This window comes from Manis pentadactyla, chromosome 7 (genome assembly GCF_030020395.1).
Source record: "Manis pentadactyla isolate mManPen7 chromosome 7, mManPen7.hap1, whole genome shotgun sequence".
In the NCBI taxonomy this organism is placed as follows: Eukaryota; Metazoa; Chordata; class Mammalia; order Pholidota; family Manidae; genus Manis; species Manis pentadactyla.
The window spans coordinates 15,153,377-15,169,258 of record NC_080025.1 but is presented as its reverse complement, the minus strand read 5'-3'; the positions used below and the strand labels follow the sequence as shown (position 1 = coordinate 15,169,258).

General features: G+C 35.2%; 1 protein-coding gene across 5 annotated transcripts in view; it reads right to left on the bottom strand.

The window, feature by feature from the left end:
- Positions 1-14,792, bottom strand: part of MSR1 (macrophage scavenger receptor 1) — a 70,407-nt gene extending 55,615 nt beyond the window's left edge. For 2 of the 5 annotated variants that reach the window (XM_057505146.1, XM_057505145.1), the window contains exons 1-3: positions 14,604-14,791; positions 4,350-4,453; positions 2,624-2,737 (exon numbers count right to left, since the gene is read on the bottom strand). In XM_057505146.1, coding sequence (XP_057361129.1) covers positions 2,624-2,737; positions 4,350-4,452 — 217 coding nt within the window. In that variant the 5' untranslated portion in view covers position 4,453; positions 14,604-14,791. Of the gene's footprint in view, positions 1-2,623; positions 2,738-4,349; positions 4,532-14,603 lie in introns of all 5 variants that reach the window. The other 3 variants (XM_057505142.1, XM_057505144.1, XM_057505143.1) reach the window with 2 other exon arrangements.
- Between the last annotated feature and the right edge of the window lie 1,090 nt (positions 14,793-15,882).

Sequence of the window (15,882 nt, the reverse complement as noted above, 5' to 3'; positions counted from 1 at the left end):
TGTGATGAAGGGTTTTTATTTGACATCAAGTTCAACATGAACTGACAATAAAGGCTGTATTTTGTTTATAAATTTAAAAATAAACATTGCTTGTGTTTCCAAATCCTGAATAAAAACTAATTTAATCCTTACTTTCTTTAAAAATGTAAAGAACACTACAGTTCATATTTTCAAGGTTCATTTCTTTCATTATCACTGTGGAGATGGCATTTTGTAACTTTTCTATTTCACATTTGAGAAGAGACCAACTTTTATGGCTTGTGCAAAGACCTAGGGACAGAGTTACATTTGATTTTATAGATCACATTTCTTCTTTCATGTTGGTAATATCTTGCTCTACTAAAATTTTGTATTATTTTGAGGTAATCTTCAGAATTTCAGTAACAACTTATATCTACTAATCCTAGAATATATTTTACTGCTCAGGTATTATTACGTTGTTATACTACGACAGCGAGCCAACAGCTTCTTAAAGGTAGCATATAGAAAAGATTTAATAATTAAGAGATATCTTTCAATGTATAAGATACTTTAAATTTAAGTAGTTTTACTTAAATTTTTCTACTGTCACTTCATATTTGCCAAAATGAGTAATTTCCATCATTTTTAGAGATATATTTTGTCTACATTTGAAATTAATTTTTTTTGTATCAATTAGAGCTATATATTGCATTTTAGTTCCTTTTTGGAAAATATTCTGATCTACAACTTACTTAAAGTTGTAAATGGGTTATCAACTGTTTATTATTCAATTGCAGTGAGATCTACTTCAAATTCTGGTGAGTCTGGTTGCTAATATGAACTTAAAAGATTTGAACATTTTCACTTCTTGTCAATCTTAATAGGCATACCTATTGTAGTTTTAGCAAAAAAACTTTCAATCAGTCATTGTTGACCCTAGAATAAACATATTGACTTAGTGGCATCTCCTGATTTCTTGGTTAGAATCCTGAATTCTTCTCAGACGTCACTCTACGTTCTGCATGGGTCTGTTAGAAAACAGTCAGACTCCCTAGGGTTGGCCCTGCAGGCCATGGTTTGTATAAATTGATGACATTTAGCCACATCTTAACTGGCTTACAGCTGATGATCCCAAACAATGAAGCACCTTTCAGCTATTCATTTCAAACTACAGGTAAGTTTATACATAAACAACATACAGATAACCTGCTCATCAGGAAGTCAGCTGTCTGATGATGGACCTGTCAAGTCCTTTTATTTAAATGGCTGTGCTTGGTTTGATTGGCTCATTGGTTTAGTTCGGTGTGGTTGGTTTCCGTTTTTGTTTTAATGGCCAAAATAGGAGTTAATTTTTTGCTTGTGGAAAATACTTTCCCGGCTAAAACTCTGTTTTATTTTGTTTCTTTATAGGCCAACTATATTTTGTCCTAAAAACCCAATTATCCTGGGAGACAGTAGACCACAGAGGTGAGAAGTCAAGAGTCATGTGTGGAACTCCAGCTGTGCTACTGAACAGTTTCTTTCTGTGGATAATGAAGATAAGTATATGTCTGCTCAAGGGTAACTGCAAAGGTATATTAAGATAATCTGTGGAAAATTTATAGCCCAGTGCCTGAATGTAGTAAATGCTCAAAAATAATAGCTATTATTATAATTGTTGTTTTACTATCATCTTTTTCTTATCAGAACTTTTGGCTCTGTCTTGAAATATGTCTTTAGAGGATGCCTCTAAGCAGAGGCGGTTTGGCCTTGTATTTAGGAGCATTTTCTTCTTAAGCTGATTAGTATGCATGTAAAACTATCTTACTCCCAGCCTATCTCTTGTTAGAGTGGATGTCCAGACATTTTGCTACTTAAGAGAGGAGAGGAGAGCTTAAAGGCATGTGAATTCAAATGTCAGTCAAACCCAACAAAAATGCTACTGAGGGGGATCATATTTACAGATTTGTCTGAGGGATTTGTAAGCTGTGGAAAACTTCAAATCTATCCACGATTCAAGTCAGACTCTCCAAAAAAAATACATGGTTGGAAAACGTGTTGAAACCAAGTAAAACGTTTTTTTCTAATTTTTTTCTTTGATTGAGAGGATGCTGTGAGGTTATTTTTACAGATGTTTTAAGTAATAGCCTTATGAAACATTTGGCCACATAAGTTATAAAGATATTGCTGAAGTATAGGCCATTATTTTACAAGTTCTCCTTTTTTTAAAGACTTAGAGGAATATTTCTTCCTGCTTTTAATATTAGGAGTACAAGAACTTTTCCTGAACAACTTGTTTGTTTTTATATTTTAGGCATTGTTAATATCAAGGGTCATGTTTATAAATTTACATTGGCAAACTAGAATACTTATAATAAAATTTGTGATGCACCAGAAATATACAGGACTTCAGGAGATAACATATTTCTGAAATGGTCTAAGCCATTCCATTTTACCTTCACGTATCTATATTTTTATCTTACTCTTCCATTTTCTACTCTATTTCTTTTTTTTTTTTCACTTTAACTGCAGAATGTATGTTTTCATTTAATAAATTTGAGGAACACTTTGTGATATAAAGTAGCCTTTAAGAATCACTCATGTACGGAAGACTGAATGCTTCCTCTGGCTTCTGCGATAACTCCTTCACAGGATAAGGAGCTGAGTTTCCACAGTGCTGTACCTGCCACTATTCCGACGACAGGCATGAGAACCACAAACACAAGAAGATACAGGGCAATCAGTGCAGCTTTGAAGGACTTCATTTTCTCTTGAAGTGTAGGGCCATTTTTAGGATCTAAAAAAAACGAAAGTGCAACGTAAAATTAGAAAACTTACTCTTCTTAATTAAAATTTTTGTCTTCTTCAACTATTATGACTACTAAGTGTAATGAAAGAGAGAAAAAAAAAACCCTAACAGGTCCTTGGATATGCAGTAGGAAGCCAAAGGGAGAGTCACAGGAAAAGCCAATACAGGCATCAGGATGAATGACTGATTCGCTAACTAAACACCTGTGACAAAATTACCATCCTCAGCAAGTTGACTTGTCTCATTTAGGGACATTAACTGATAAATTTTAATATTGAAAGCAACACGTGCAAACATAAATTTTATTATTCTCTTGCATACTGGGATCTGTTCTGGGTGAAAATAAAATTCTTCAGGAGTTTCTTCAGAGTATAAAGCAGGTTAAAGAAATATACATTTTCAATGATAGTTACACAGATTTTCTTTTCCAATTCCATCTCAATAATTTCGTATTTGGATACTACATATGATTGGAATATAACGTAAAAATGAAAAAGAAAAAAATGAAATAAACAAAATCATCTATATTCTGACTAAACTTTGGAATGGATCAATGAAGCTCACCCTCTGGATAATTCAGAACATACTCATATTTAAGTATTATCTATCCATTTATGTGGAACAGCAGTTCACATAATGAGATGTTAATTGTGGAAAAGGTAACTATATTGAAGGAAATCTTAGCAGAAGAGGAAGGCATTTCTCTCATTAAGTAAATAAAATGTCCATTAAAATTTTCTTCCCTATGGCCACTGCTTTTATTGCTTGGTAAAAATGAAGTCAATATTATTTTTGGGCTCTGTCCTAAATTAAAAACAAAAGTTTAGAAAATGTTCAATAATGTTGTTAAAATAGTCTATTTTAAGAAATGAGAAAAGGAAAAATTGTGTCCTCCCAAAAGATACTGGTGATGTCTTAACCGCACTACCTGAGACTGACCTTATCTGGAAACAGGTCTTTGTAGTTGCCATCAAGCTAAAATGAGGTCTTACTGGATAGGGTGGGCCCTAAATCCAAGGACTGGTGTCCTTATAAGAAGAGAAGAAGACACATAAAGACCCAGGAACAACCATGTGAAGCACAGATTAAAGTGATATAGTTGCAAACCAAGGAAGGCTGACAACTGCGGGAAGCCAGTAGCAGCCAGGAAGCGGCAGGGAGGCATTCGCCCCTCGGGCCTTCAGAGGGAGCATGGCCTTGCTGACACCTTGACTTCTGGCCTCCCAAACAGTGAGACAATAAATACCTCTTGTTTTAAGCCACCCAATCTGTGATATCTGTTATAGCAGCCCTAGAAGACTAATACATGCACCTCACACACCTGATTTCAAATATTAATTCACAGTACTAGGGTCATAGTCATTTCCCAGCCACTGGGAAATCAGAGGACTCAGTCAATACTGTGGACTAATTTAATTTATTACAAAGCTTCCTTATTCCAAATTAAGCTTTCTTTCTACTGTATCTCAAGAGAGGAAAAGACATATTGATCCATTATTTTAACATTAATACACATTCAGGGTAAGTCTCAAGACTATACTTTTACGTGTGTCAGTACCTCTAAGGATGAACTCCACAGGCACCCCACCCTTCTACTCACTCAGAGGAAGCAGAGCTGTCATGGAGCGAGCATCAAACCTCACGGATTCTGTACAGCTGCCAGTGTCCTCCTGTGGTTCGGGTAAGCGAGCCCACTGTTCCATACTTCCATCAAGCACATGCAAAATATATTAATTACACATTAAATGCTGAAGGCCCTTGGCATAATGTTTCAAGCTGAAACTTATAATTAGAACTCAATTTTAGCAAGATAACAAGTATGCTTAGTTAAATTTACATTCCTGCCATATATGCCAATATATTCTATCTATCCATACATTTTAATTTTACCATTAAAAGGCAGATGTACATGAAACCTACTCATGTATATTTCTATGTACAAATGTGTATCTGTGTTCGAAGGTGTGTGTTTTTTGAGAGCGAGAGGTAGCACTTCCTAGATAAAAAAAATACTTCCTTTTGACAGAAACAACTGTTTAGCTGAAAAGAAAAAATAATTTCCCTTAGAACAAATAGTTGTGCAAAGATTCAAGCAATTAGTTCCTGTGATCTTTTATCAGAGGTTCTGGATAGAACAAATAGTTATGGAAAATTTGAAACAAATATTTCCTGTGCTCTTTTATCAGAGTTTTTTGCGCCAGCTTTTCTTTTGCCAAGGCATCTGTTTATCACTTTAAAAAGATAACAAGAGTCTTCAGATTAGAAACCACAAAAGAACTTAGTTTTTCTTTTCTTGTTTGCATTTTTTACTTTCACATTGGCAGTACCACAAATACATCCTCGGAGCTTTTTAAGCACAACTTATACTCTATGACACAATCTTTAAGATGCATCAGAATCATTTGGAAGGCTTGATTTAAAACAGATTGATTGGGCTTACCCTTGGGGTTTCTGCTATTTAGAATGGGGGCTAAGAATTTGCAGTTCCAACCAGTTCTCTATGAGGACCACATTTGAAGAATATTTTCCATGAAAAGAAATTGTGTGACTTCTTGGAAACAGTTCAATTCATTTGACAGATAAATGTAGCATAAAGCCAACATCTGATCTTTTCTTATTTTCTCTAATTCTGAGTTAGGGATTTAGCACTGCTGAAGTTTCAGCTGAATGCACTGGTGGCTCTGGGACACCAAGCTCACATCTTGTTCAGGAAATGAAGAACAGTCATTCATATGCAAGTATTCATTCTCCTTTGGGGAAAGGTATTGACAAGTGAGGATGTGACTCAACTCCTGTTAATAAGTTTTTTAAAATATTGCTATGGAAATTATTTTGCAGTTTGCAATGACAGTCTTGTAAATGCATCATTCTATGGATTAGTTGCAGATGCCATAAATCCTGTTGAACTGGCAAAGGACTGTGTTCTTTAAATGATCTGGCCACTGCAGAGGAAGAGAACTGAGGGTGAAGGTTTTGGACCTACATCCTTTTTTCTTAGGCAAAGAAATAAACTATTATTTAGGGAAAATGACCGTTATGGGAAACCAAACTGGATCATTCAGATCCAGAATCGCCTGCCATTTCTCCCTTTTTATTTTACTCTATTACTTGATTTGGATGACAGTTTTATTTGCAAGGAAAAGAAATGAACAAATAATTTTTAAAAAACTAAAATGATAATAAAGCTTAGCTAAATTAATTTTAAAACTATAATTCAAAGCAACTGGTACTTTGTGACTTTTCAACTTTGAACTCAGCCTAAAAAGGATGGGCTCACAAAATATACATTTATATACACCTGCTATGTAACTAGAATTTTTCTTTTTTCCTTTCTGGGTGCTTAGTGGTCACTTCTTATGTGTGTTTGAATATGGCTCTGATGCTAGTATTTGAGATGTTATGACTTCATTTTTACTTAAACTGCAATGGAAACATCTCTTTTATTAATCTTCCAGATGGGAATATTTTTGTAAAAAGGGTAGAATCTTTTGAATATGCTTAATTTCTCTAGACTATGAGCTAATAAAAGGGGACCATGTATATTTTCCTTCAATGTTATACTGCCAGAGCCTAAAGCAATCTGGAATATAGAGTATACTTAATAAATATTTGTTGAATGGATGATCTGATTTTTTAATGTAAGATTTTAATCATATAATTAGTTTTTTTTTTTAAACAAGATGGATGTTTGAAGAGAGGGGACCAAAAAGGTACACTTTTTTGATAGAGGACTTCCTGGTAAATAGGTTTTGTTCATGATTCAGATTTTTTTTTTTCCTGTATTTACATTCTTACTCTTTTGATAGCTTCCTTGAACATGAACCAAATCTCAGGGCTGGGTGACTATGTTCTGTTGACGAGATACTACCGCTCACTCTAGTCTGTTCCTAATCAGCATGCATTTTCCTTCTGTCAGCTGGCTGCTAGCTAAGCCACAGCCCACTGCAGTTCTCAAGGGAACAGCACAGCATCTTGGCTGGGACAATTCCTTTTCGTGAAGGATTGTCTTAGTTGTGCAGGATGCTTATCACCCATAGTTGCCACCCACTAAGTGTGATAATGTCTCCTAATCACTGTATCACTGCTTCCCCTGCAAAAAATTCCAACTCCATCCCCATGCATTTCCAAATACGCATCCCTCTTTGCGAACGAGTCTTCAACATGCCCTCCCTGCTCCCACATTGTCGATGAAAAGTCAGGAACTTTATTTCTCTCTTTATCTGCAATATTTGCCTTGAGCAATCTGACTGTTAACATGACTTTAATGAAGATTTGTCTTCATGAAAAAAGTATCTTCATGAACTTCAGGCACAATACGGATTCCTCAAATTGTTTTGGGGGATATCTCACAAATCACTCCTTGTGTATTTAGCCTTTAAAATTTTTTTTTAAATTTAAAATTCAGACCTTTGTTAAAGCCTATATGAATGCTTGTTATAGCAAACTTAAACATTTTATTATTTTAAAAAGAAAAGAAAATGGCAAATCCAGACTGATAATATACTGATCTTCTCTAATGTCTCAGTAAAGCAGAACAAATGTTATTTTAAATCCATGTATTTGCTCAGAAGCTCCACATGTACTTTCAAATAAATTTGCAATTTAGAACCCAAAGGGTCTCTTTGTCATAAGGACTTTTCTTGGGACAAAGAAAGAATTCCACCTTTTTTTTTTTAAAGATGGCTCTAGAATGCTAGATGGTACATGAGGAAAAAATAAATCAATAGAACGTAAGTACTGGGATATTTTCAATCAAAGACTTTAAGATGGAAATACCTATCCCTTTATGGAGGTCAGCCCAACAAACTCCTTTTTTGTGTCATTGTATCAAGTACTGTGCAAGTCACCAGAATGCCAAGATCAATGTGTACAAAACACTCACAACCAACAAAGATCTTATGAATGAACACAGAAGACTAAAATCTTTGTAAATAATCACCGACCAGTGTGATACGTATGTATACGTACAAAGCACAGTCCAGCAAAAGGGAGTCATTAACTCTTTTGGGAAGTGAGTAGTCAGAGTGGGAACATAGAAAAGATGGTGCCCTTATCAGAATTTTGAAAAATGAGCAGGAATGTGGGGTGAGAATAATATTCCAGGGATAGAAAATATGTTAACGGGCATAAAGGCATGAACAACATGGGAACTAGAGCGGCTAATGTCACAGCCGCAGGGGCTCTGGGTGAGGCCCACGGAGAGGCCAGAGAGGCAGGCAGCTGGGTGCACCTACTTATTCTTCCATCATTTTCTGACTGCATAATTTTAACTGGCTTTCACAACCTAACCACAATATAATACGAAGATGTACTCATACAAAGTAAGCAAGAAAATTACTTGCTTTGGCAGTAGTGACCTGATTTATATTTCTAGTGGTAAAATATATATTGTCCATGAAATAATCTTGCTTATTTCCCTTTCACCCTGAAATAGAAAGTAAACTCAGTTTTGTTTTTCTTTAGGCCTCTAAGCATTAATCTATCTTTTATGGGCTTATGTGATGATGATAAAAGTTCTGTAGATTACTGTATCAAACTATGGTTTCTTTGGGCAGATTTATTTAAACTTTGGAAAAGAAAACCCTCTAAGAAATGTCTACAAGTGGATTAGCTTAACTGACCATAGCAGGGTTATATAAAACCCCTGACAGGCACAGAGATGGAAGGGAGATGAAAACTAAAATTCAACCGATTAGAATGATGAAAAAAAATATTCCTCTCTACATAGTCATCAATATTATAATCTTTGTATGCTGGCAGATAGTAACTACACTTACTGTGGTGAACACTTTATAATATATATAGTTGTTGAATCACTACGTTGTATACTTGAAGCCATTATAATATATGAGCAACATTTCTAATTAAAAAATAATTGCCCTCTGGCTACTCTGGTGTATCACAGGAAGTTTTGTTTGTTTTCTGAGACAGTGTATAACAAGGGTTAGTTAATCACGAACTGTATGAAATATTAGTATATGTTTTTTCCAGAAAAAACAAAACAGCTTTGGCTAATCATGAATTAGGGTTCACAGGATTGCTGGCATCTCCTATGGCTACTCTCTTTTGTTCTTAGTCTCTATGTGCTTTCTGAGAATCTTAACCTATTTCCGTGGCGTGACCTACCTCCTGGGCACTGACCAAGCCAATATATCCAGCTCTCATCTCATGTCTCAGAATCAGACTTTTTAAAATAATACAATCAGCTACAATGGTGCATTTTCCACATCAACAAAACTTTTCTTTTTCCAGGATTTATGATGTCACCTTATCATCCATTTACATTATGTTTGTTAATAACTTATTATTATATTCTATTCATTGTGTAGTGCGACATACATGATACAGTCAGGCAGATGCAATAACAGAGGTAAAATCTAGAGGTGATAACAAAACATGACCACTCATACCAGAAGCCAGGGCTTCATTCTAGATCCATCTCACCCACAAGAACCACATCTGATTGCAAAGCATCTCCTGGTTTCCTTGGACCCATTCTTTCCTCCACTCTTTCAATTTTTGGCTTTCAGCTCACTTTTCTCTACCTCACCTAGGCATCCCAGATGGCAGCAATGGGGTAGGCGAGTAGGGGAGGATCCAAGAGGCATTAGGAAAGAGGAGGAAATGAAAAGAATTGATGAACAAACACCTAAATGGAGCACTTTAACAGAGAAGAGACAAAAATCAAATAGCAGAAAATATTTTTCAGGAAAAAAAGTATGCAGAACATATATCTGAGAGCCTATTTAGTGAGCAAGTAAAGAAAGAAAAACTAGTGCTAAAAATCAGAAATGAAGCTTTGACACTATGGTGGTACAAGAACAAGTCAGGGTCACAGCAAAGAAAAAAGAATTTCAAGACATGTAAGACAGATACAAGTGCATCCCTAACCTGCCCCTTGGCATTTGAGCTGTGTTGCCTGAACAGCAGAGGCAGAGCATACTCTTGAGAGACCAAGAAGCAGTAAACATGTAAAAGTGCAAGGCAGGTGTAGACCAGAAGTCTGGTCATGGTCATGCTTTTCTGCAGAGAGATGCTGAAGACTGCACCAGGACAGTACATTAAGGGGGGTTTCCTCTTCCCTGCTTATTTCTCACCGTTTCCCAACCTACTCACAGTGGAGGCCTAGACCCCGTTCCCATCCTGTCACCCTTCTTCACTCGTGCTCTCACTGGCCTCACTGCTTTGAATGCAGTCTGCAAGGCTGATGGCTCTTCCATTTTTTCTGCTGCCCAGACCTCTCTGAACTCCACACCCGTACATGCTATTGCCAAACATCACCACTCTTTGGATTTCTAATACGGCCCAAATCTAGGGCTCTTCCTTGTCCTCACCTCCTCTCATCTGCCACATCCAATCTCTCAGATCCTGTTGGGTTGTTTTCAGACCCAGTGCAGAAGCTGCCTGCTTCTCCTCACCTCCCTCCTGCCAGCCTGGTTCAAGCCCCAGCTCTCCCACCTGACTACTTTAATAGCTCCCTAACTGGTCTCTCAGCTTCACTCTTACTCCTTCCATTGAAAAGTAAGTCAGAACATGTAACATCTCTGCTCACAACCTATGAACTCCTTCCCTCCTCACCCAGGTCCTGACCAAAACCTCACTCTCTCAGACCTTTCTCAAACACTAGATTTAAAATGAACCTACCTCTTTCACTTCCTCTTCTCCTTTCTGGCTTGATTTTTTTTTTTTTCCCAAAAAAACTTGTTGCCATCTAACGTGAAATACTTTTTCCTTACATATCTTGTCTATTGTTTGTCTCCTTTCACCCAAGTTAGATCCATGACTCAGGAGTGTTTATCTCTTTGGATCAATGACCAGAAAGTTCCTGGCACTTAGTAGATGCTCACCACATACATAAATATAAGAAATTATCTAAGTAAATGAAAGACATTATTTTTCTGCAAGATGACTAAGTTTCATATCCTGGGTCAGGCCTCAAGAAAAGTTTGCATTTCACTAATGTGCAAATTTTAAAGTTCTTCCATTACACATTGGGAAATAAAAGTTTTTTTCTCTGAATCATGTGTGAACAGGAGACTGAAACAAAAATTTTCACCTCCAATATCCCCACTTTGTCTCAAAGTTGTTTATTACACTTCCCACATTACTTCAGTTCTTTATTATCAATGTAATTTTTTAAGTAATTTTAGAGAACATACACTGTGAAGCTTTGTCAGCAGCCAGTGAACAGTTCTCACAACTCAAATGTGCCTTTAAATGTCACTTCCAAAGTTAAGAGATAAAGTAAGTTCACATAAAGTTGCAATTCCTACCAAATGTCAACACACTGACAAAGGATTGTGAAATCTTATGAGTTTGTATAACCTATTGAAAGCATGTCCTCATGAGAAGTGAAACACATCTCTGCAATATCAGCTTTTCACAAAGTGGGTGAAGAGTTTACAGAAGCTACAATGGGAAAACTATATTGAAGGAATTTCACTTTTAACTTATTTGGAAACATACTGATTATATTTTTCCTGTTTTTGTTATATAGACAATATAACAATATTAAAGATAAGTTGGGACAAATGGGAGAAAATATTTGCAAATCATGTGTCTGATAAGAGGTTAAAATCCAAAATTAAGGGGTTAATATCCAAAATATATAAAGACCTCATAGAACTAAAAAAAACAAGCAGTCCAAGTAGCTGAACAGACATTTTTTCCAAAGAAGATATATAGATGGCCAACAGGCGAAAAGATGCTCAACATTACCAGTCTTCAGAAAATGCAAATCAAAACCATAATGAGAGACCACATCACACCTGTCAGAATGGCTAGCATCAAAAAGACAACAAACATTGGCAAGGATATGGAGAAAAAGGAACCCTTGTGCACTGTTGGTGGGAATGCAAACTGGTGCAGCCACAATGGAGAACAGTATGGAGGTTCCTCAAAAAATTAAAAATAGAAATACCATATGACCTAGCAATTCCACTTCTGGGTATTTACCTGAAGAGAATGAAAATACAAAATTGAGAAGATATATGCACTCTTGTGTTCACTGCAGTATTATTTCCAGTACTCAAGATATGGAAGCAACCTCTAGGTCCTCTGATAGATTAATGGGTAAAGGAGATGTGGTATGTATACACAATGACATGTTAATAAAAAAAGAATGAAAGCTTGCCATTTGCAACATGGATTGACCTGGAGGGTATTATGCTAAGTGAAATAGGTTAGACAGTGAAAGACAAATACTGTATGACTTCACTTGTAGGTGGAATTTAAGAAACAAACAAAACAAAAGAGAAACAGACTCATAAATAGAAAACAAACTGGTGGTTGCAGCAGTGAAGGGCAATGGGTGGAATGGATGAAATACATCAGGGGGATTAAGAGGTACAAACTTCCAGTTATAAAACAAATAAGTCACAGGGATATAAAAATAAAGCATAGGGAATATAATCTATAACATTGTAAAAACTACATATGGTGACAGTAACTAGACTTCTTTTGGTGATCATTTCTAAAATATATGTGTCAAATCATTAGGCTGTACACCTGAAACTAATATACTATTTGTATATGAACTATACTTCAACTAAAAAACTCTATCATTGCATTACTCTATGAAGCAATACCTTCATTTTTCATATGATATTTCAGTCTGTGTGTGTATATGTGTATATATGTAAATGTTACACAGTTGATACCACAGTATACATATTTTGGTCTTATGATTTCCCTGAAATCCTACCAATATTTTTAACTTCAAATTTAAAATGGATTATATAATAATTCACCAAATACATGTATTTTACATATATAACCATTTTCTTAGAATATCATACATATATTTTTTAATTTCCCCTCTTCTTGGGAGGGTAATAATTTTCTAATAGAGATGATGATGATGTAAATATTTTCATACTCAACTTTCTTATTTTGAGATGTTACTTTAGGATAATTCGCCATATGTTGAACTACCAGGTAACAGGAAAACTATTATAAACTTCTTGGTATCTACTGTCTGACTATTTAAAAAGTTCATACAGATTCATGAAGACTCCAGTCATATATGACTATTGTGGTTTTATGCAAAATTCACCATTATTCAGTAATAATATTTACTTTAGAATCAATTTTCTTTTGATGAGTTAAACAGTATCTCAAGGTGGCTTTCATTTGCATTTTGTTGTTAGTGTGGAACAGGTAGTTTCATATAATTGTTTATTATTTACTTTTCTTCTTGGGTTTTTGGTTTATTCATAGTAATTGTTTATTCATCTCCTGAGGCTTTTTCTTTTTATAGATATAAGTGAACTCTTTATATGTAACATATTTAATGCATATTCTTTCTTCAAAAACTGTTCCCTGTTCAGATTTATCATCAAACTTCAAAGGTTAATTTCATCTTTAAATTTGGGGTAAATCATAACTTTGCAACCTTATTATTTTAAAAGAAAAGTTTTGATTCTACATGAACAGCTAAAAGTGCATATGAATGAAAATTAAATGAATGTGTTTGTGAAATCAGTAGCTCTACACTTAAGGAATGTGTTTGTAGGAGGGATTAAGGTGAGAAATGGACATCCCTGTTGTGCTTTATTTTACTGTAATGGATTCACCCTTGAATATGAAGTCTTGGTTTAGATATTGGCTGTGCAGTTCCCTAGCTATGTGACCTTTGGCAACTATTCTAATTTATTTTATTGTGGCTTCTATATATACATAAAATATTATTACAGTGTCAGTGTAAAGAAGTATTATGAGGATTCAAATTAATTTTTGTTAAGCTGCCTGGTATGCAGGCAGCCATCAATAAATTAATCACAGGTATTTTAAAAGATGAATGTTTTAAATGGACTTCTCTTATTTTATCCTCATAGCAGCTCCATGATATATAAAGCAGTATATTCTCCATTCGACAAGGTTGGGAAACGAAAACCTAAAATGGTTAAGTAACAGTTAATGCTGTACAGACAGGGGGTAGGGTAGCTGGGATTTGAATGTAGGCAGTGTGTGCTTCCAGAATATCAACTCCTAACTATTACATAAAACATATATAATCTTAGTTTTAGGACCTTTTTATCATTATTCTCCTCTGGCCAATGAGAATGCTAACCCCATTTTATGCTGTTTCAGTCTTACACACTCATCAATATGGACCAAAATTCTAACATCTCCATGGTGATTTTTTCAAACCCTTGAAATAATTTTTTTAACCCTTGAAATAACGTTGGCCTCTCTTACATCTCATTAATAATTTCCTGTAACATTTTCACACTATTTAAGGTGTTCAAATCACACTATATACCTAATCATGAACTTCCTGAAGACAGATACCATATTTTAATTTTTGTATCCCTCCCTACTTCTAGTTTAGCGAGGTGCATAGAGTAAATGCCCAACCAATATTTGTCATGTCAGTACATAAAGGTAATAAAAGGTATTAAAGTCAAAAGTACTATGTGAACAGTAGGGAAATGAGACTAATTAAATATGTTTAATCCTATTTTGAATAAAGTCAACAATTTTTTTGACAAAATATGCACAATTATATGCCAAAAACTTCTTACTAGTTCACCCTACAAAATATTTAGTATATTTCATATATATTTATGCCGATACATACACTTTCCATTCACAGAAAACCTAGCAGAAATCTCTATTATCATTAAAACTACCAAACCAAATTATTGGTGATAAGATAAAAATTCTACCAGAAATTATTGATTTCATATATATATATATACATATATATATATATATATATGTATATATATATATATTTATATCTCATATGTCACACATTCAGACACACACAAACACAATAGACAGACACTGAGTAGAGACATGGAATTAATAGAAGCAATTTTGGAAAAACATTACAATAAACTTCACTTACCTTTTGTCCCAAAGACAGCAGCACTGATTTAGCCACTTCCCTCTCTTTACAATTGAAACCTAAAATCTTTATCACATAGTATTTCAGCATCTGGACATGAAGAAAGGAAATGACACATTTGCGTGTTGAAAAGCTTTCTTAACAATGTGTTTCAATAGCACTCTCATCAGTGCACAAGTTTGCAAAATCTAAATTTGTAAGATAACTCATTCCTCTTCCCAACTAGGACATTACAAAAGAAAAAGAGAAGTAAAATTATAAAGAAACAGGGATTATTATAACAGGGTACATTATATATGGCAGATTAATCTTTCCCTTTTTATAAAAGATGTATGCCTTCTATAACATTCTCATTATCTCTTTTATTAATCTCATTATCTCCTATTCTATATCCTCTTTCACACTATAATTTTGAGAGAAGACCAAGTTTAAGTGATTTGTTTTCCTTCATCCTTTTTCCTAAGTCCCTAGTCTTCAGCTTCAAGCACAAAACATGAGGAAAGGATACAGATATCAGTTAAGTGAAAGCACAACCCAACAGTGCTCACACTTCAGTTCTGTCTATACTGATGTCAGCATTAGCTAGAGAACTCTTTTGAGCACCTAACAAGTTGCTTATTTCCCCAGGAGTATATATAGTGGGAGACAGGGGTCTTAGGTGTGCAGTTGGAAAGGAATGTCCTCCACCTTCTACCTTCCTGTCAGAGTTCAATACTTTTCATCTCATGAACTCACAATTCAAATTCCAGGACACACATAAAAAAAAAATAATAACTGCCTCAGTGAGCTGGTTTTAGATCTAATTTTGGGGGAGGTATGTAGTTTATATTCTACAGGCATTTGGTGCTCCAAACAGGGGGGAATCATACCTCCTGTCAAAAGGTGGCCAACATTGTCTTGCCCCACCCCAGGCAGCACTGAACACTCCCTTCCCAGGAGACGATATCCCTGGTAGGAAGGATGCATACATGAACGGTGCTGTGTTTGAGAGACAGAAAGTAACAGTATCATAGTATCACAAGGCCAGAAGAAAATAACAGTAACAAAGGCACTGAAGCATGCCGCTTTAGACAAGAAGGTCATCACTGAGCTAGATCCAAGCTGGACCAGCATGAAGGCTGTTAGGCTAGCCCTTAACCACACCAGTTTATCACCAAATTCTTAGCGAAGAGGAACTGGAGACTAACATCAGAACTCACTCTATTTCCTTTATAATTGTTCATAAATACATCTTATAGAACATGGTCCTTGTGGGTTTTTACAAAATCTGGATTTAGAA